Below are 21,077 nucleotides of genomic sequence, written 5' to 3' on the forward strand. Positions count from 1 at the left end.
AGGCCTCTTCTCAATATTGTACAGCAAAGTATCATAATACATGAAAAAGTCTAGAATAACACTTACATATAAGAAAGTTGAATGTGATAATTATCACTGAAATTTCTCCCATGTCCTAAGGAAACTAGTCAAAATTATTGGGTTTCTTGGGTAAATCAGATCTGGTTTGAACCCACAACTTAGAACAGACTGAATGCAATGAATTGCCAACACAGAGGAAGTACTCTGATCATGATCTGTTAAAACCTTTGCCCATGTATTGACTTCTTCTACCATTTGACTCTTGTAAAGAAGGAAATTGGGTCAATGCTAATAACTGAACATTCTTCTCTCAAACATAAACACATTGAAAACTAGCCATATCTTCTTTTGCCTACACATTTCTGAGCATGTTGTCACAGAACTTGGTTAGGTAAAATGAAAATCTTTATATCAAGCCACCAATATGACAGAAACCTCAAGGCAAAAGTGTCATTGCATTTGAGGACATGTTGATATATTAATTTATATCTTAAGGGTTCAGATCTGGCTTGTATGAAACCCTAATTAAAACTAGTCATTAGAAAAAAGAGGCTCAAAGAAGAGGTAAAAATGAAGTTCGCATTACTGAGAACATGACACAAGCATAAAAGAAAGACTAAAAATACCATTGAGGCGGAAAGCCTATAAAATTAGCCTTTTTTAAAAACTACATTTTACAAGGACTATTATAAAAATTCAATTTTCTCTGGGGTCTTATATGTCAAAAAAAAAAAAAAAAAACCCAAAACTAAAGATAAGAGAACAGAATGGGAGCCGTGTTCTACAACAAGTAAGTCCAATGCATATTCTTAATACAAAGACCACAGCTCAGAAGTGTGTCTCTGTAGTACTTGAATTTCCATACACTAAATAGATAATTCTAGACTACAATTAAATGGCTCCAAATACAGGATAATAAGCCACACACACTCACACATGAAACTCACAAAATTTAAACCTTAATAAACACACAGTTTTTAAACAAAATTGTTTCCATCAGAAAACATCTTTTGTAATAACACAATGACATGTTTAAGGGCAAAAATAAAAGATGGTGAGCATGCTCCACATACTTCTGAAGGAAAAAAAAAATTCTTGTGAAACCCTACAGATATTGGTCAACAAACCAATTGCCTATTGTACCACCACAGTGGTACTTAGGTTAACTGGAGTCACATTTTTGTAAATCAAAGAGAAATTTTAAAATGTGCTTTTTCAACTAATTTTAATATCGTGATATAAGTATGTGGTGTAAAAAGTTAGTATTCAATGAATATAGAGGGCAACTCATACCTTAAATTCCTCCAAGATCTTGTAACTTTTCCCATGATATTCACAAAAGTTTTTGACTTCTTTGCACTCAGGACAGCATCCATTGTGTTCCACTTTAGTACACTTTGGGTGAATTTTAGGGCATTCTGGCTGGTCACAGACAGGTCCATCCAGAGCACAGACACATGGACAGTTGGAATGCCCTGGGAAAAATCTTTCTCCCAACTTGTATACAAAGCCACTGTCATCCACACACCCCTTCCCTCGATAGTCATCAAAAATCAGGTTGTCATTACTGGAGGTCTGGTCACCTTCATCAGCAGGATAGTCTTCATGACTGATGGCAGCAGAGGTGACCAATCCGGGGATGACCAATAGCAGTATGCAAGCTTCATGAATATGAAGAGCCATCCCCCTCCTCAACAGCTTCTAGGTGTTCTCCTAATATTAGATATACTCAGCTCCTTCCATGAGAATACAAGAGGGGCAAGCTGAAAACAAATATTTAAAAAAGAATCATTTGACATATATAAATAGAATATAGGTTCATTTAAATGCATGCTCTTAACATATTTGAGATCTATTTGGAAGTTTTGTTGTTGTTGAGTTGCTAAATCATGTCTGACTCTTTGTGGCCCCATGGACTGTAGCCTGCCAGTCTCTTCAGTCCATGGGGTTTCCCAGGCAAGAATACTAGAGCAGTTTGCCATTTCCTTCTCTAGGGGATCTTCCTGACCCAGGGATCAATCCTGAGTCTCCCGCAATGCAGGCAGATTCTTTATACCACTGAGCCACCTGGGAAACCCAATTTGGAAGCTACTAAGACCTCAAATAGACTAAGTTCATGCAACTATCTGCACTTTATTATGAAGTTTGGAGGGTTGATCCTTGACAATATATGCATTAAAATTTGTCCTTTATGAACTTCTTTTACCTTGGATAGTTCAGCTTTAATTTACCTTCTGAATTTCAAAGGTCTAGCTTTGTCTATCTTGTAAGAAGTGGTTTTATGGAGATTCAATTTTTACTAGTATTAGTTACAATTAACTCAAAATATCTGAATGCACACTCTTTGAGTCCACTGACAAAACTAAACTAGTGAGTGACAGAATGTATATATGTTACAGTCATCTGTGTGAAAACTCCAGAGATTAGTGAGAAAACATGTTGCTTCTAAAAGAAAGGCAAAAAACCAACAGTTGAATGTAAATTATCATTGGATGGAGCTGGTACAAAGGCCTTCCTACTTCTTTATGCCCGTAATTGTAGAACAACAGTGGTCTCAATATGGCTTACTTGTTTAGGTGGATATGAATCTGGATTTTGAAACATAGTTAAGAAGGAAAATAGCACAAGTATTCCATAGTGAGTAACAGAGTGAAAACTTTATATAATAAATAAGAAAACACCATGTATTGAAAAGGATTTGTTAAAAATAAATTTATTTGTATTATTGTCCACACCTTTATTTTATTCAGGAAGTAAGCTCCTAGTGGGCAGGAAAGATGTATCTGTAAATTATTTTTACAGTAACTTGAGTCTAATATTCATGTAAGAAATAATACTTGAATTACTTCAATGTAAAATAGCATTCACATATTCTCAAAAATATACCTCTCTTTTTGACATGCCAAAGATACTTGCATTTAGGCAATTTGCACAAAAATGCCAATGTACAACTGTTTGAAGTTTCCTAAAACAATAATGTGTCAATTCATAGAAAATGTACCTTATATACTTTGGTGTTATGACTCTTGTAAACTTAGTACTTGATGGGGAGTGTTGGTAGTGGGCTCTTATTTAAATGGTTAGAGTGACTAACTCATACAAAGCCTTGAAGAAATTGTGACTTTAGGAAGTAATGGATAGGAAAAATGTCAAATAATTCATTTGTCTATTTATATGTTGCTGGATTTATGCCAATATTGCTAATATTGTATATAGGACATTTTCAGATCATTTTACAAGGGTTATTCATTTATTTTCAGATTATAATAGCAGTGATAAACCATCTATTTTAGTCTAACATATGAACATAATAATTTTAAGTAAGATAAAGATGGCATTAGAAAACTTCAAGAACTATTATATTTGCATTTTAAGTTAGATATGCAAATTCTGGTAATAGTAAAATGGAAGATAGTATATTCATGCCTTCCTTCAAGAGAAAAAACTCTCCAATATTAGAATTCCTTCTGCGAAGGTGATGATAAAGGAGATGGATCTCTTTTAAAATATGTCAAAAATAATGAGTCACGACAGAACCAAAAAAATGCAAACCTATAATTCTACTTGAGAAGCTGGAAGCTCCCTTTGACAAAGCATTTTTTTCTCTTAAATTACTATAGAGGCTACAGACATATACAAGCTTCTGAAAAATAATAATTTTCTAATTGTCATGCATTTATACATTTCCAACACACTTAGAAAGTTTACCTTAGAATAAAAAGGAGCTACTGTGCTTTCTTACAGTTTTCTAGTAGTATCTTGTCAATACATGCAAGATAAGCCATATAAAATACCCAGATCATTCTGTTTCAAAAGGACATAGACAGAAAATGATCTCTTTGCAAGCTACAGGTAGGCATTAATGTGTCAGGTTAGGGTAAATGCAAACTCAAAGGTAATATAGGGATGTCATACTCACTTTATATAAACATTAAATGTGCTTTTTAAATATGAAATATAATTTAAAATCTGCATGGAGAAAACAAGGTCTTCTCTTCAATATAAGAAACTTATTATTTTTTAAAAAGCATTCTTAACTGTGCTACTCTCGTGAAATTTAATATTTATTTAAGAGAAGAAATAATAGAGAAATCAAAATGTTTATCTGAAGATCTTTAATAAGTAAGCAAACACTGCTAAACTGAGGATCACTTCCCAGCTAAACTTTCCCCCTCCCCACATTGCTACATATGATTTAAAATGACTGCATCTATTTCTTTGAGAAAACAAACATAACTCATGTCATAAGATACACTTACCTAATCACTCTGGAGGTTAAATGGTGGTGGTGTGGGTCACAGACCAATATGAACTAAAAGATCACGTTTGTGTTAGGAAAGCAGTTTCTCTTTAATTATCCAAAGAATACATTTTTCAGGCTTGAATTAAAGGCAATCCATTCTACCTCCCATTTCAAAACACAGTCAAGAAGCAGTCTCCCGCCCTTCCAGAGAGAAACACAGCAGACACACATAAGAAATATGCTTTGGACCTGTCTTCAGAATTCAAAGCAAGAAGCAATGCTGGTCCTGTAGCAATCCAGACCCCAGGAGCAGAATCATGTTGAACTTATTTTTAGCCTTTTCCCAGATCCTTCTATGAAATTTCCCAGCTGATTATGCCTCCTCCACACATGAGTTCACTTACACAGTGTTTGATACAGCAGTAGAGGTGATTTGGCTAGGCTCTGAGGATCAAAATCAGCAACAGCATGCTGTAGCTTAAAGACCACTCCGCCAGCAATAACATCAGCATCATCCACAATATGTTGCTTGAATCCCCTCTTACACACCAAAAAATACTAACTGTGGACGTGAAGGAAAGGAGCAACTTTAGCTGGGTTTCTGCATCACTGAGAGCAGTTTGCAGACTGCTGATTTGGAGCTCATTCTGCCGGCAGCGGGGAATTCCTCAGCACCACGGACAGCGCCAACAACTGGCTTCTGAGCCCAGCTAGGTCGAAATCCCGAGCTGCTCCTGAGACCAGACTAGAGCATTCTCTAAGCAGTCGCATTTTATACAGTGGCTGCGTGCGTTAGGAGGGGGAAAAGGCTTTTTACGTGCGTGCGAGATACTTACTTGCATCGAAATTACAATAAAACACTAATTAAATAAAAAAAATTGTAACTATACCTAATGCATTCTTACATGGGCTGCAGAGATGAAAGTTCTGAAGAGCTTTGCATTTAGATTTAAGCCACCTGCAGTCTCTGATTATTATTAACAGATAAAGCACAATCATTGTTAAAGAATTTGTGAAAACGTATGCTCCCAAATTCTACTTGACCCTTTGCTTGCAGAAAGCCTTTCCCCGTGCTATACATAATTACATTTCAGGTCTTCTTTCAGCTTAGATTTGATTCTTTTTTTTGAAAAAGTAGCCTGGTTCTCCTGCAGTTTGTTTTCTAACATTCAAAATAAATCTCCTGTAATTCATCTAGTCTGTCATTAGGCGTCATTGTAAAACTGTTTCTTCCAAACCACTAGCAAAGATGCTCTGTTTCGGAATTCTTATCAAAAGGAGGAAAAAAGGAAAAGACACAAATAAATGGTCAGAAAGTTATTATTTTTTATTGGTAACAGTATGAGCACTAACATTTATGTCCAAAGCAAGTTTTAAAGCAAATTGTAAATGTTACCTGCTGACACATTTAACCAGCTATTTACTGGCTTGGGACAATATGAGGCATTTTCAAGCATTAAAGGGAATACCCTCCACAGTGGGATACACTGACCATCAAGACCACGTTCGAACGGTGCCATCAGAACCTCCAGAAAACAGAGTCTCTCCATCATGAGAAAATATGACTGTGTGAGCCTCACTCTCATGGCCCATCAATTTGTGAATCTGCCCAGATTTAAGATCCAGCAAATGGATAACACCATTGCCACTTGCCTGAGCTAAAACTCGACCTGACAGAGAGAGAAGGGGAGAGAGAAAGGGAGAGAGAGAAAGAAAATCAGAGTTTTATTTCAAGCAGTAACAGTTTACAAGCAACAAAATATACAGTTTTGTTTCAACTATAATTCAGACTCATGTTAGATGTCAGTTAACAAATCTGAACTAACTCCTGGTTGTATAGGAAATAATCCCAGTCACAATTAAGATATGCCAATGAGTAGATTTTAAAATTTTAAAATGATCTCTCTATTTTATATGTCAGTCAGTCAGCCAGACAGTTCAGTCGCTCAGTCATGTCCGACTCTCTGTGACCCCATGAATCAGGTTATAAAATGCCCTGCTAGTCTCCTTTTATTTGGGATTAATAAATAATTTTGAGAAGATTAGATTGAAAGCAAGTAAACAATAAACCTTTCTTTTCAAGTGAATTATCTCTGGAAAAGTTTTAAAAATAGGATTCAAAACTATCTATGGCAAAGATACACACTAATACATACACAAATATAAAACACAGTGGATAATTTATATTTACATTTGTTATACTTAAATTTGTTTATTACACTCAAATTTGTTTATTATACTACATCACTGCTTAAAATTATAACAATATGCATTTATACTTTAAAAATTGTGATACTCATTAGTCCAACAAACTTTTATTTGGAGTTGAAGTGAAAATAAATACCTCCATTTCAAAGATGTCTTAACATTTTTAACCTAATTTAAAATTCTGTTAAACTAAAATTTTGTATCATAAAAGAGCTAAATATAGCATAGAGTATTCTCATAATTTTTATACCATATATTTGTGAGTGAATAATTTCCTTAAAATTAAAAATATATCCACATACAATTCCAACTAAAATTTTCATTAAAGAAATCCTGCCGCAAACTATCAGGAAATTTGGAAGTAAGTAAAAGCAATGAAGTATGTCTACATAAGCTCAGTGTGTGGGTTAAATCAGTGATATTAGTACTGTCCATGGGATTGTGTAACCATACTTAGAAGGTATATATTATCATTCCAGTAATCTCATTTAAAATTCATTAAACTCTTTCAACATGTTGTACACTAGATTTAGTAAATTTAATTAGTATCTATAATTCCAGATAATCTTACAATATCTAATGATAAAATAATAACTCTTATATAGGTGAATAAAAAGAGGCTTGGAAAGGCTAAATAACTTGCTTAAGCTGACACCCTAGGTATTGGAGGGAGCTCACACTTAGTCACCAGCACTTTGAATACAGAGTCTGGTTTTTTAGTCATTAGGTTTGCCATAACTAGCACAGCATTGTTATCAGTGACACCTGCTTGACCAATGTTAAGTAGGGAATATACTGTAAAAGTAGAGTTTTACCATTCCATGTTAAAAATTCTATAATGATATTGCCATAAAGGTCACTGTGAAATATTTAATCACATATTATAACCCAAATTGCCATGAATAGTCTCTAAAACATGGTAAAATTGACCATGATAAGTATAGCTTATTTGTAAACCTTTATATCTACTGGGCTTCTTCATCTAGAACAAAGCCTGGCACAGCAAAGATCCTTAGGATGGATTTGAGTGTCCAAAGCAGCAGATGTGAATATTTATTACAAAGCCCCTTCTACCAAGTCTTTGCTGACAGAGACGTTACATATGGATTCCACTTTCAGCCTCACACTATAGACAGTTGTTTGTGACTTTCCTAAGAATCAAATAACTTTCTTTGTCTCGTCTTCATATAATAACAAGGTAGGTGGTAAATATAATTTTCTATTTTTTGCAAAGAAAACCAAGCAGAATCAAAGCCCCTAAAGAAAAGGGAAAGAACTTAGCGTTTAAACCATTACCTTTTGTTGGAGTCAAATCTCTAAAAATTATAATTGAAAATATTTGTAAAAGTTATTAGTAATTTCTGAAAATTTGATTAATAAAATAGAGAAAATAATAATATTGGAATTTGCTGACAGGAGTATATTATTTCATAATTCACAAATACCATGCTGCAGGTATTTAAAAAATGTGTCTGCTTGAACAGATTTGAGTCAGCAAGTTCATGGTGAGGTTTGAAGTTTTACTTGAACTCATTTTCAAAAGACTGTAAGATTGTGTGTGTATCCATCTATCTATTTAACATCATGTCCACCTCTATAAAGTATATTGGATTAGAATATGGCATAGAATGTCTGACCTCAAAATTAGTTTCACTGGGAATTGAGATGCTTAACTGCTTCTAGTTAGAAGATTTTCAAAATTACTTACCAGGATGTGTCAATTATTAATCAGGATGTATCAATTACTACATTAGTATCTGCTGGTGTGAGAGAGAGGGGTGGTACTCTCAAAAGAAAAAAAAAATCACAGAAAAAAAAATCTAGCATCTCTAGAATGTATTTAGAAACATGCGCACAGTTATTTTTCTAAACATCCTGATGACTGGCAATAAAAAATTAACTACAGGATGAATCATTTGTCATACCAATGTCACAGTCAATGAAAATTTAGGAAGGATAGAAGATTTAGCTACATCAAACTTGGTCATTGGAATTAAAATACAATAGATATGAAACTTTAAATAGTACATGAGGATTTATGAAAATTGTACTAACAATTTTCATGTTGAATATGTCTTTAAAATGTAAAAAATTATATTTAAAATTTTATAACATTTTAACAAAATACTTAACCATTATAATATTTTAATAAAACATTGACTCCTAATATGCAATTCCTGAGTAAATAGACTATTTAAAATGTCATTTAGGCTGTCTTTTCACCTTGCTTATAGTTTCCTTTGCTGTGCAGAAACTTTTAATTTTAATTAGGTCCCATTTGTTTATTTTTGCTTTTATTTCCAATATTCTGGGAGGTGGGTCATGGAGGATCCTGCTGTGATTTATGTCAGAGAGTGTTTTGCCTATGTTCTCCTCTAGGAGTTTTATAGTTTCTGGTCTTACAATTAGATCTTTAATCCAATTTGAGTTTATTTTTGTGTATGGTGTTAAGGAGTGCTCTAGTTTCATTCTTTTACAAGTGACTGACCAGTTTTCCCAGCACCACTTGTTAAAGAGATTGTCTTTCCTCCATTGAATATTCTTGCCTCCCTTGTCAAAGAAAAGGTGTCCATAGGTGCGTGGATTTATCTCTGGGCTTTCTATTTTGTTCCATTGATCTATATTTCTGTCTTTATGCCAGTACCATACTGTCTTGATGACTGTGGCTTTGTAGTAGAGCCTGAAGTCTGGCAGGTTGATTCCCCTAGTTCCATTTTTCTTCCTCAAGACTGCTTTGGTTATTCGAGGTTTTTTGTATTTCCATACAAATTGTGAGATTATTTGTTCTAGCTCTGTGAAAAATACAGTTGGTAGCTTGATAGGGATTGCATTGAACTTATAAATTACTTTGGGTAATATATTCATTTTCACAATATTTATTCTTCCAATCCATGAACACTTCAGAATGGGAGAAAATAATAGCAAATGAAGCAACTGATAAAGGATTAATCTCCAAAATATACAAGCAACTCCTGCAGCTAAATTACAGAAAAATAAATGACCCAATCAAAAAATGGGCCAAAGAACTAAACAGACAATTCTCCAAAGAAGACATAAAGATGGCTAACAAACATGAAAAGATGCTCAACATCCCTCATAATCAGAGAAATGTAAATCAAAACCACAATGAGATACCATTTCACACCAGTCAGAATGACTGCTATCCAAAAGTCTACAAGCAATAAATGCTGGAGAGGGTTGGAGAAAAGGGAACCCTCTTACACTGTTGGTGGGAATGCAAACTAGTACAGCCACTATGGAGAACAGTGTGGAGATTCCTTAAAAAACTGGAAATAGTACTGCCATACGACCCAGCAAAATATTAAAAACTTAATATATATTTTAATCTATCAATAATTCAGAATAATTTTTTGTCGGTTAAATCACCATCTTCTTTGCTGACCAATGAGTTTGAATGAGGATAACTTGTATTGCTATTCATCTTACTCCTTTGGATTAATTTGCCAACTTCTTTTGGCTAAAGAAGAAAGCATTAAATTTTGCCTTCACTCAAAGCCAATAAATGAGCCAGTAAATCTTAAAAAAATTAGTATTTCTTTCAAATTTTAATGCTAAATATATTTAACATTATAGAGCTTCTTTATACTCTGTTTTAGAAAGAAAATTTTTGAAAAAGAAATACAGGTGTAATAATATCTTGAGCAAAGCAGTCTCAATTGGATTTGGTATAAAAACTTGAATCTTTGAATCTCTTGATGTATATAAAATGAAAAAGCCCATGGAAATCAAGTGGTAACACTATATCTGGGTATATGGAATCACTTTGGGTGAACCAACAAAAATTGGAAACTCACTGCATGTTAAAAAATGTGCAAATATTAGTAAAATGTTGGCACTTTTTAAAACTACTGGCAGACTCCTTACGGTCTGAGTCACCATGGAAGCCCCAAAAGATTCCATAGGGATTCTTCAGGCAAGAATACTGGAGTGGGTTGCCATGCTCTCCTCCAGGGGATCTTCCCAACCCAGATATGGAACCCAGATCTCCTGCACTGCAGGCAGATTCCTTACAGTCTGAGCCACCGGGAAGCTTTTTGATTTTAGATACAAATGTGTGAAAATTCAATCTGAGAGTGAATACCTAAAATACCCAAGAGTTACCTTAATCTTTTCAACACTCATCTCTTAACCCAGACAAATTCTACTTAAGTTTACGAATTCTGCATATTACCTACTACAATATTTCTGACATTAATTTTGAAATGCCATAATCAATAGTCAACACATGTTTGATGTAGGAGGAGCTGTGGTATAAAATAAATAGTATAATAGTTTTTGAAAGGAAAGGAGCTGAGCTTGTCGTTCAGGTCTGCTAGAATGAATTCACAGTAGCCATTGTTTATTGAGCTCCTCGAGCACCACTGGTTGCCTCACATGTCCTGCACTCAATCTTACCAGGTAGATAGTCTCCCTTTTTAGCTAATGAAGAATGAGACTCAGAGAAGGTAAAGTTGGGATTTTAATTGAAATATTTATTATTTAAAAACTCTTGCTTCTTTTCTTGTTGTTGTTCAGCCGCCCAGTCGTGTCCTACTCCTTGCGACCCCATAGACTACGAAATGCCAGGCCTCCCTGTCCCTCACCATCTCCTGGAGTTTACCCAAGTTCATGTTCATTGCATCAGTGATGCCATCCAGCCATCTCTTCTCCTTCTGTCCTCAACCTTTCCCAGTATCAGAGACTTTTCTAAGTCGTCTGTTCGCATCAGATGACCAAAATACTGGAGCTTCAGCTTCAGCATCAGTCCTTCCAGTGAATATTCAGGGTTGATCTCCCTTAAGATGGACTGGTTTGATCTCCTTGCTTCTTTTTACTGACTTTAAAATTTCTTTCTTAAATTACAATTCAGATAAGTGTGACATTTGGGGCTTCTCTGTTAATGCCACTGAATTTCCTTATAGGCATAAATTTAATACTTAAAACTGAAGAAAAGAATTATGGGGTTGATTTTAATACTCTCTTAAACTCTGAACATTAAACATCAGTGGTCTTCAGAAGTCATTCTTCACACACATCAATTAATTCTTTAACTTTTATTTTATATTGGAATATAGCCAATTTACAATGTTGTTTCAGGTTTTTAGAGATTCGGTTATAAATGTCCATGTATCCATTCTTTTTCAGTTTCTTTTCCTGAATAGGTTATTAGAGAATATTGAATAAAGTTCCCTGTGCTATACAGGTATGTCTTTCTCGATTATTTATTTTTATATAGTGGTGTATATATGTTAATTCAAAACTCCTAATTTATCCCCTTCCTGATATCTCCTCTTTTGTTAGCCATGTATGTTTTCAAAGTCTGTGGGGGCTGTTTCTGTTCTATAAATTCATTTGTATCATTTTTTTATACTTCACGTATAAGTGACATCATTTGATATTTGGCTTTATCTGACTTAACTTCACTTAGTATGATAATCTCTAGGTCCATTCATGTTGCTACAGATGGCATTATTTCATTTTTTTAAATGTCTGAGTAATATTCCATTGTAAATATATACCACATCTTTAACCATTCCTCTGGTTGCTTCCATGTCCTGGCTATTGTAAATATTGCTGCAACACTGGGGTGCATGCATCTTAACAAATTAACTTTCTCTGGACATATGCCCATGAGTGGGATTACTGTTTTGTCTTGTGCATAAAGGTTGCTGTGCTCTCCTCCGAGGCTCCAAAGCTCTCCCTCCAGCCAGGCTCATCTGCCCTCAGGTGAGTCCCAGCATTCAGGAATCTTTTCTTTCACAGCTCCCTCCTTGAGGCACAGGTCCCATCTAGACTTTTCCTCCCTTTTTCTTTTGTCCTACTCAGTTATGTGGAGATGTTCTTGCCCTTTTGGAAGGTTGAAGTATTCTACCAGCGTTCAATAAGTGTTCTGTGGAAATTGTTTCACTTGTATATTTGCTGTATTTGTGGAAGGACGTGACTCCATGTTCCACTCCTCAGCCATCTTCCACATATATCAGTTCTTAAATGCACACATTCTAGTGTACACGTTGCACTTGCTAAACTAAAAAGACTCAATTATTCATTCCTTCCCTTATTTCCTGAAAAATTATCTGTCTAGCTCTTCCATTTCAATTTTGTTTACTGTATTCTGTTTTTCAGACTCCAAACTGCAGTGACAATTTCATACCTTTTAAAGGAGATCCAACCAGTCTATTCTAAAGAAGATCAGTCCTGGGTGTTCATTGGAAGGACTGATGCTAAAGCTGAAACTCCAATACTTTGGCTACCTCATGCGAAGAGTTGACTCACTGGAAAAGATTCTGATGCTGGGAGGGATTGAGGGCAGGAGGAGAAGGGGACAACAGAGAATGAGATGGCTGATGGCATCACCGACTCGATGGACATGAGTTTGAGTGAACTCCGGGAGTTGGTGATGGACAGGGAGGCCTGGCGTGCTGTGATTCATGGGGTCGCAAAGAGTTGGACACGACCGAGCGACTGAACTGAACTGAACCCTCTCCTGGCCTTTATCCATTTGTCTTTTCTTTTCTACAATTTTCCATTTTCAACTGTTATGTTTACAATATCAAAAGTCCTTAATTTTAGATGTTCAGTTGGATCTCTCCAAGGGACTCTTATCCAACACCACAATTCAAAAGCATCAATCCTTCGGCGCTCAGCTTTCTTCACAGTCCAACTCTCACATCCATATGTTAGGACCATTGAAAAGATAACCCCAGGGGATTTTTTGTTACAGTTTCTTTAGCTTTAAATTTGTCTACAATAATTCCTAAAGCGTTCTTCAATTATACCACTCCCATCCAAAACAAATACCATAAACTTGAATAGAACAACAAAAACAGCAGCAACAGTGACAACAAAAATTTGTTACAACTCTTAATATACTCAGATTATATTTTACATTTAGATCTAACCACCTCACTATAAATACTCAGAGATAAAGTGACTTGCCCAAGGTAAGAAAATATATTCAAGGTAATTGTGGAACTTTGTTAAAATCAGATCTTTGACTTCCAAATCAGTGCTCTTTTTACCGTTTCCTTTTTACACTAACATCCTAGTATCTTAGCAGGGCTTTTAAGCCTCTTCACTAATACAAATCTGCATCTGCTCACCCAAGTGTACTCTTACATAGACTCTGTTTTCTCCGTTAAAAATTTGCCATCATTTCTCAAGTATATTTTTTCGTTTCCTTACTTTTGAATTACTGCTTCTTTTATTCCTCTGGTAGAATATTTTCTTCTGTCTTTCATGGTTAAAGAATAGCTTTCTTCATGGTTAAAGTGTTCTCCTCCTCCTCTTATCCTCTGCAGTCTTGTCTGGTTCTTTGTGATCCCATGGGCTGTAGCCTGCTAGTCTCCATGAATTCTCTAGGCAAGAATACTGGAGTGGGTTGCTATTCTCCAGGGAATCTTCCTGACCCAGGGATCAAACCCAGGTCTCCTATGTTTCAGGCAGGTTCTCTACTGTCCGAGCCACCCAGGAAGCCCATCTTCATGGTGTCTTACCTTACCTTCTAAGAAAAATTGATCCATTGATTAAATCCCAGTTCAAAATGATTCTCTTCACCAAGGTGTACAAGGCATCTCTAATGGGGAAGTTTTTTCTTTCTCTTCTGAGCATTTATGGCACTTTATTCCTACATTCATATTGTAATAAGATGCCATACATAATAGTTAACTATTTATCTTGCCTTCTTAACTTTGTGATTACTCTAGAAGAGAATCATGTCGTATATTTTTGCTTTTTCACTCCAGTTTAACACTGCTGCAGTCAATACTCAGTCGTAACTCTTTTCACAACTACCTTTTTAGTCATTTTTATTTGCCACATACGATTCTTCCCCCAGTCACGCAGCTTAAAGTGGTGGAATCTGGAAATGAGGACTATATGACTCAAAAGCTAAAGCTCTTATCCTCCACGTCATGCCCTAATACCTCCAGATGAATTTTTATTGATTGGCTCAGTGTTGTCTCTCCCACTGTGATTAAGCTGTGCTCACTAAAATGTAACATGAGTCAGAGTAAATATCTCTTGGGCGTGCAGCTTCAGTTTCCAGCTGAATCTATGCCTGCTCCCAGGAATACATGAAATTAATTTCTATTTAAGTACAAGAAATATTTTAAAAATTTCATTTCTGTGGTTACCCTAATGGTACTTGTTGACTCCAAGAATCTTATTGCATAATTAGCTTCCTGGGAATATGTGAGAGATCTAGGAAAGCAGTTTTTGTTCTTTTAGAGCTCGTAGAGCCCAATCAGGTGCCCAAGATTCATCAGAGCCTTAGTGAGCAGAAAAGGTAAGTGTTAAGATGTTAAAACTTTAGTTTTGTTCTAGGGGAAACAAACCAGACTACATCTTCCTTCCAATACTTATGCTTTCAATGTTGACTGACATTTCCTCAACTCATCCAAATAGTATTTTTGAATATAGTGGACATATTTTATCCAATAAAACTACTCTTTTTTGTTGAAAAATTTCAACTTGTTTTGCATCAGAGATTCCTTCAGAATTAAAAAAAGGACAAAAATAAAATTGTTAGATTAATAAAGTGAAATTATCTAAAGTAGAGATATTTGGACTTGATTATATAATTCATAGTCCCTGAAATTTCAAATGCAAGTCATGAGATGAATGAAGCCTTTCAATAAATAAAGGAGGTAGTGGTTCAGTGACACTTTCCACAAGAGTTTATACACTGACCAGAATAATGCCATTTTGTAATGTAACAGTCAGAAAATTAGGAAAATAGGCAGTATATGGTTATGGAACTTACCAACTTATGTTGACAGACCTGTCAATATTATATAACAGGTTTTGGTTATAATACACAATACTAGTTAATGTGGCAAGAATTAGAAGTTGAGCTTTCTTGGAAAAGTCCTTGATTGATCTAACAATATTTACCCAATAAACCATGAATTATCATGTAGTATTAGCCAAAGCAATTGTTTAGATCAAAGATGCATAGAGTCCTATTTAACGAAACTATACTATATCTATTAAAATTATACACTTATTGTTACTTAATTTAGAAGGCATACTTTCCTATTATTCTATGTCTATACATAAACACACATTAGTTAAAAGGTCAGAATGTTCACTTGTGTCTTTGATCATGTAACCAAAGTATAAGTTGTCAGCAATAATAGAAAACTATGCAGTTTTCTATTATTTATACCACCAGGAATAGCATCATTCTGTATAAATGCATGTGTCTGCATAAATAGAATTCTGTTATAAGAAACAGAAGCAAACTAAAAAATTTTCAGCTTATTACAAATAAAGAAAATGTGAATGAAAAACATCATTACCTTTCTCATTAGAATAAATTCAGTAATTTCTCATGATTATTCATGCTTTAAATGAATTTCAAGCAATGTGTTCCCCCACAGAAACAAAAACACCCAATTTATATTTCATTCAAATTAGTCTCATACACAAATCATAGGAAATGTATCACAGATATACATGAATGAAGTCTAAAACAGTTGTATGCCATATATGAAAGATTATATCAGAGTAGAGAAGGGAGGCTTTGATCAATAAGGAAATGATTTTTATACACATCAGAACCAATCTGAAGCAATTCTCCCAATCAATATGGATAGGCAGAAATGCTTCTCAGCATTTATTACCTGTGGAGAGCATTATTGATTAATTCTATTGATTTTTAGAATGCATGTAGAGAGGCATCTGTTGTTTCTTTAAAAGATGTCTCAAAATGAAAAGCATCAAGAAACTATTTAAGTTTTGAGGATTTGCATTAATGGCTCAACCTGGGTCATTACTCAGAGTTTCAAAAACATCATTGAAGGAGATGTGAAATTTGATTTAGTTTATTTCACACCCTATTGCCAATAAATACATTTCAGAAAAAAACATTTCTTGGGAATTTAATTTGCCTAAGTGCTGGTAACAGTGTTTAAACTTTACAGTATTTTTTACTATGTATACTCTTGCTAATAGGTCTTAACTTTTCTCATGTAGGTGGTATGGCTTGAACAAGGATTAATTTGAGTCAAAGTGTAAATACAGGCGAAAAATAAATGCATTTTAAATTTAACAGGGAAGAAACTCATGTGTTATAAAAATGACAGTAGTGAGAAAGTTTCAACATCTTATTTTGGGACTCTAGTCAAGCAGATATGTTTACCTTAATCATAGGAGATAATATGTTTAATGCATACAATGCATGAAGATAAAGTTTACTTAAACTTGGTATGGACTATTATTTATTAATTGAACTTTGTTCCACAGAGTATGTTTTATAGGTTCACCCTAAATAAATATGGTAATTGTTTTTTGATTTACACTTGAAAACCATATCATGTATAGGAAGGCAGTTCTTTGACATTGCAGAAATTCCTAAAATTCAGCAGGTGAATAAATCCAAAAATTAAAGTTTTCCCTGCTAGAAACAGAACTTCTGGTCTTACCATATGTAGTTTTTAAAATATGTTCTCCCTATTAGGGGAGCATGAATGAGTATCTAAACAAGTGCCTTCTAAATATTACAGAAATCCCTTGGAAGATGCACCAAAAGTCCTAAAAATGTTCTAACTAAGTGTTAAACCTATTTAGGCTATCAACAGCCACCTGCTTTCATTATGAAATCCTTGTAGACCTCTTTCCTAACTTGGTCTTCACCTAGGCAGCTGATCAATGTTGAAATAATATTTATTCAGGGACCCATGCACCTGGAGCTTAGCAAACATTTCAGAAAAGCTCTTGCTGATGTCAGAGGAAAATCTAGTTTGAGTTCAGTAATGGGGATCAGATAAGCTATGGAAAACTGAAGTTTGGAGCAAATCATAGACTTCATTGTTCATAAGTAGAGAAAGGACCTATAAAGGCTTATATTTTATACACAGTAATTAAAACTATTAAATTTTATTATAAAGGAATTAAAAGACTCAGTACTTCTCATTTTTACACTTAAACCATAATATTTACTACAGTTTAAAAGTCAGAGTTCTAATATTTTGGAAGTTTTTCCCTTTATGGACATTCTCATCATCATTAACTTCATCACAAGGGAATTCCCCTTCCTCAATGTGGAGTCCTATCTGTGGGAAAGAAAATAATGTCAGTTTCTGCTGGCTCATGTTGAGATGGTGAATTATTAATAATTACATCCTTATTTTTAGAACTTCATCCTTTCCTACTCTATGGCAAAATAATAGTTACAGTCAAGAAGATGCAAATATGTGATCAAAGAACTGTAGCCTGATGGTAACTTCTTCACCCCTTGCCAGAAAAAAAAAAACAAAAAAAGAGAAAAGAATGGCTGGGAGACCAAATGTGAAAGTTCTATTGAGTACTGATTGACTAAATAAAGATAGTATAATTTGAGATATATAAGAAAATCATTAAACTCTTTGAAATCACAGATTGTTCTAAATTCCAAATATGCTGTAATTCATTACCTGAAAATACAGTCCTAACATCTAACTGCTATGTTACCTTTAAAATGATCTGAAAGTAAAAGTGAAGTCACTCAGTCATTTCTGACTCTGCGACCCCATGAACTGTGTAGCCTACCAGGCTCCTCTGTCCATGGGATTTTCCAGCAAAAGTACTGAAGTGGGTTGTCATTTCCTTCTCTAGGGGATCTTTTCAACCCAGGGATGATCTGAATGGGTTGGTAAAAGATGCAGCCACTAACTGCCATGTGGTACTATGCTGTGCTTAGTTGCTCAGTCATGTCTGACTCTTTGCTACCCCATGGGCTTTAGCCCTCCAACCTCCTCTGTCCATGGGGATTCTCCAGGCAAGAATACTGGAGTGGGTAGCTGTTTCCTTCTCCAGGGGATTTGCCCAATCTAGGGATCAAATTCGGGTCTCTAGTATTGCAGGCAGATTCTTTACCAGCTGAGCTACCACGGAAGCCTTCAGTTCAGTTCAGTTCATTAACTCAGTTATGTCTGACTCCTAGTGACCCCATGAATTGTAGCACGCCAGTCTTCCCTGTCCATCACCAATGCCTACAGCCTACTCAAACTCATGTCCATCACATTGGTGATGGCATACAACGATCTCATCCTCTGTCATCTCCTTCTCTTTCTGTCTTCAATCTTTTCCAGCATCAAGGTCTTTTCAAATGAGTCAGCTCTTCACATCAGGTGGCCAAAGTGTTGGAGTTTCAGCTTCAGCATCGGTCCTTACAATGCATATTCAGGACTGATTTCCTTTAGGATTGATTGGTTGGATCTCCTTGCTGTACAAGGGACTTTCAAGTTCTTCTCCAACACCACAGTTCAAAAGCATCAATTCTGTGGTGCTCAGCTTTCTTTATAGTCCACTCTCACATTCATACATAACTTCTGGAAAAACTATAGGTTTGGTTAGATGGACCTTTGTTGGTAAAGTAATGTCTCTGCTTTTTAATAAGCTGTCTAGGTTGGTCATAGCTTTTCTCCCAAGGAGCAAGCATCTTTTACTTTCATGGCTGCAGTCACCATCTGTAGTGATTTTGAAGCTCCTCAAAATAAAGTCTCCCACTGTTTCCATTGTTTCCCTATCTATTTGTCATGAAGTGATGGGACCAGATGCCATGATCTTCGTTTTCTAAATGTTGAGCTTTAAGCCAAGTTTTTAACTCTTCTCTTTCACTTTCAAGAGGCTCTTTAGTTCTTCTTCACTTTCTGCCATAAGGGTAGTGTCATCTGCATATCTGAGGTTATTGATATTTCTCCCAGCAATCTTGATTCTAGCTTGTGCTTCATCTAGCCCAGAGTTTCTCATGATGTACTCTGCATATAAGTTAAATAAGCAGGGTTACAATATACAGCCTTGACATAGTCCTTTCCCTATTTGGAACCCATATGTTCCATGTCCAGTTCTAACTGTTGCTTCTTCACCTGCATACAAATTTCTCAAAAGGCAGGTCAAGTGGTCTAGTATTCTCATCTCTTGAAGAATATCCACACTTCGTTGTGATCCACACAGTCAAAGGCTTTGGCATAGTCAATAAAGCAAAAGTAGATGTTTTTCTGGAACTCTTGCTTTTTTGATGATTCAGCGGATGTTGGTAATTTGATCTCTGTTTCCTTTGCCTTTTCTCAATCCAGTTTGAACATCTGGAAGTTCACGGTTCACGTATTGTTGAAGCCTGACTTGGAGAATTTTGAGCATTAGTTTGCTGGCATGTGAGAGAAGTGCAATTGTGCGGTAGTTTGAGCATTCTTTGGCATTGCCTTTCTTTGAGATTGGAATGAAAACTGACCTTTTCCAGTCCTGTGGCCACTGCTGAGTTTTCCAGATTTACTGGCATATCAGGAGCTGGGGATGAACACACACACTACTACATATACAGGATAGATAACAAGCAAGGACCTACTGTATAGCACAGCGGACTCTACTCAATACTCTGTAATAATCTACCTAGGAAAAGAATGAATATATGTATATGCATAACCGAATTACTTTGCTGTATACCTGAAACAAACATAATATTGTAAATATACTCTAATAAATTTATTAAAAATCCTGCTAGTTTCCATGATCTACTTTTTCCTCACTATTTTCTATTACATTCTGTAACACAACCACATATGAGGAGAAAACATTATTTTCATGTGTCATCTCAGAGAAAGAAATGGAATGATAGAGAAGTTAAGTAACTTCTCTAAAATAAAGAGCTAGTGTTAGAACAAGAATGCCAACTCAAGACTGCTGTAAACCTTTTCTGTACTATAGCCTGGGGAAAAAAGAAAGTAGTTATGCCAGAAAGCTAAGCTAATTTGGCTGTTATATGAAGTGCTAAATAAATTTATATTAACTCATAATTCTGTGAAGGCATCTTTATGGAAATCTAAAGTAATATTCTAGTACATTGTATTCTGATGGCCTGGTTTTGTATTTCATAGAAGAGCAACAAAATGATTAGTTTGTTTTTAGTCAGATTCTCTCCATTACACTTTCTCATTCTTACTCAAACTGGCCTTTCAAATTTTGTCAAATGAGTGCTTGCCAAAATCTAGGAGACAATTTAAGATTTAGGGCACCGATGAATATTTGGGGTTAAAGTAACAAGATACAAATAATTTAGATGTGCACACGAGGCATAAAAATGACAAAGTTGACACTGCAATTATTTAAAAAAAAAAAAGAGTTTGAGTTGTCTGACTAGATGGAGTATTGGTTCAGGAGCTTTTTCAATTGCAAATGAAAGAAAACTCAAAGTGGCACAGAAAAAACATTTAAGAATATAGATTTATAACCCAGAAATACAGGTAGACTAAAATCATAAATAGCTGGACCAAGACACTGGGGTTATAAGAGCCCCATCCCTCAGTGTCTTTGAATCCTGCTTTCTGCAGTGTGAATTTACTGTAAGGTAGCCTCTGTTCACTTGGTTTTCCCAACAGATTTAGAGCCCCCCAAACTAAAGAGTGCCTTCATTTCTCAGCAATTTCATACTGGGTAAAACTGTCCCTCCTTGTCAAGCTGAGACCATGTGCTTATCCCTGGACCAACTACTATGGCTGGTAGGTGGAAAGATATGATGTACCAGGCCAGAACTTGGTGCCCACTACAAAAACTGAGACTGTACAAAACTTACCCAAAGGAAGTCAAGATGCTGCTATTTAAGAGAAATGGACATTAATACATGAAA

General features: G+C 35.2%; 2 protein-coding genes across 3 annotated transcripts in view; both read right to left on the reverse strand.

The window, feature by feature from the left end:
* VWC2L (von Willebrand factor C domain containing 2 like) overlaps nucleotides 1–1,704 on the reverse strand; it is a 191,471-nt gene extending 189,767 nt beyond the window's left edge. The window contains exon 1 of the mRNA XM_055398268.2: nucleotides 1,315–1,704. Coding sequence (XP_055254243.1) covers nucleotides 1,315–1,704 — 390 coding nt within the window. The remainder of the gene's footprint in view (nucleotides 1–1,314) is intronic.
* A 4,002-nt stretch (nucleotides 1,705–5,706) lies between these two features.
* Nucleotides 5,707–21,077, reverse strand: part of SPAG16 (sperm associated antigen 16) — a 1,112,034-nt gene continuing 1,096,663 nt past the window's right edge. For both annotated transcript variants that reach the window (XM_055398454.2, XM_088842002.1), the window contains exon 16: nucleotides 5,707–5,934. In XM_055398454.2, coding sequence (XP_055254429.2) covers nucleotides 5,759–5,934 — 176 coding nt within the window. In that variant the 3' untranslated portion in view covers nucleotides 5,707–5,758. The remainder of the gene's footprint in view (nucleotides 5,935–21,077) is intronic.

This window comes from Moschus berezovskii, chromosome 2, assembly GCF_049115385.1.
Source record: "Moschus berezovskii isolate FMDL1 chromosome 2, NW_MosBer_1.0, whole genome shotgun sequence".
Taxonomy (NCBI): Eukaryota; Metazoa; Chordata; class Mammalia; order Artiodactyla; family Moschidae; genus Moschus; species Moschus berezovskii.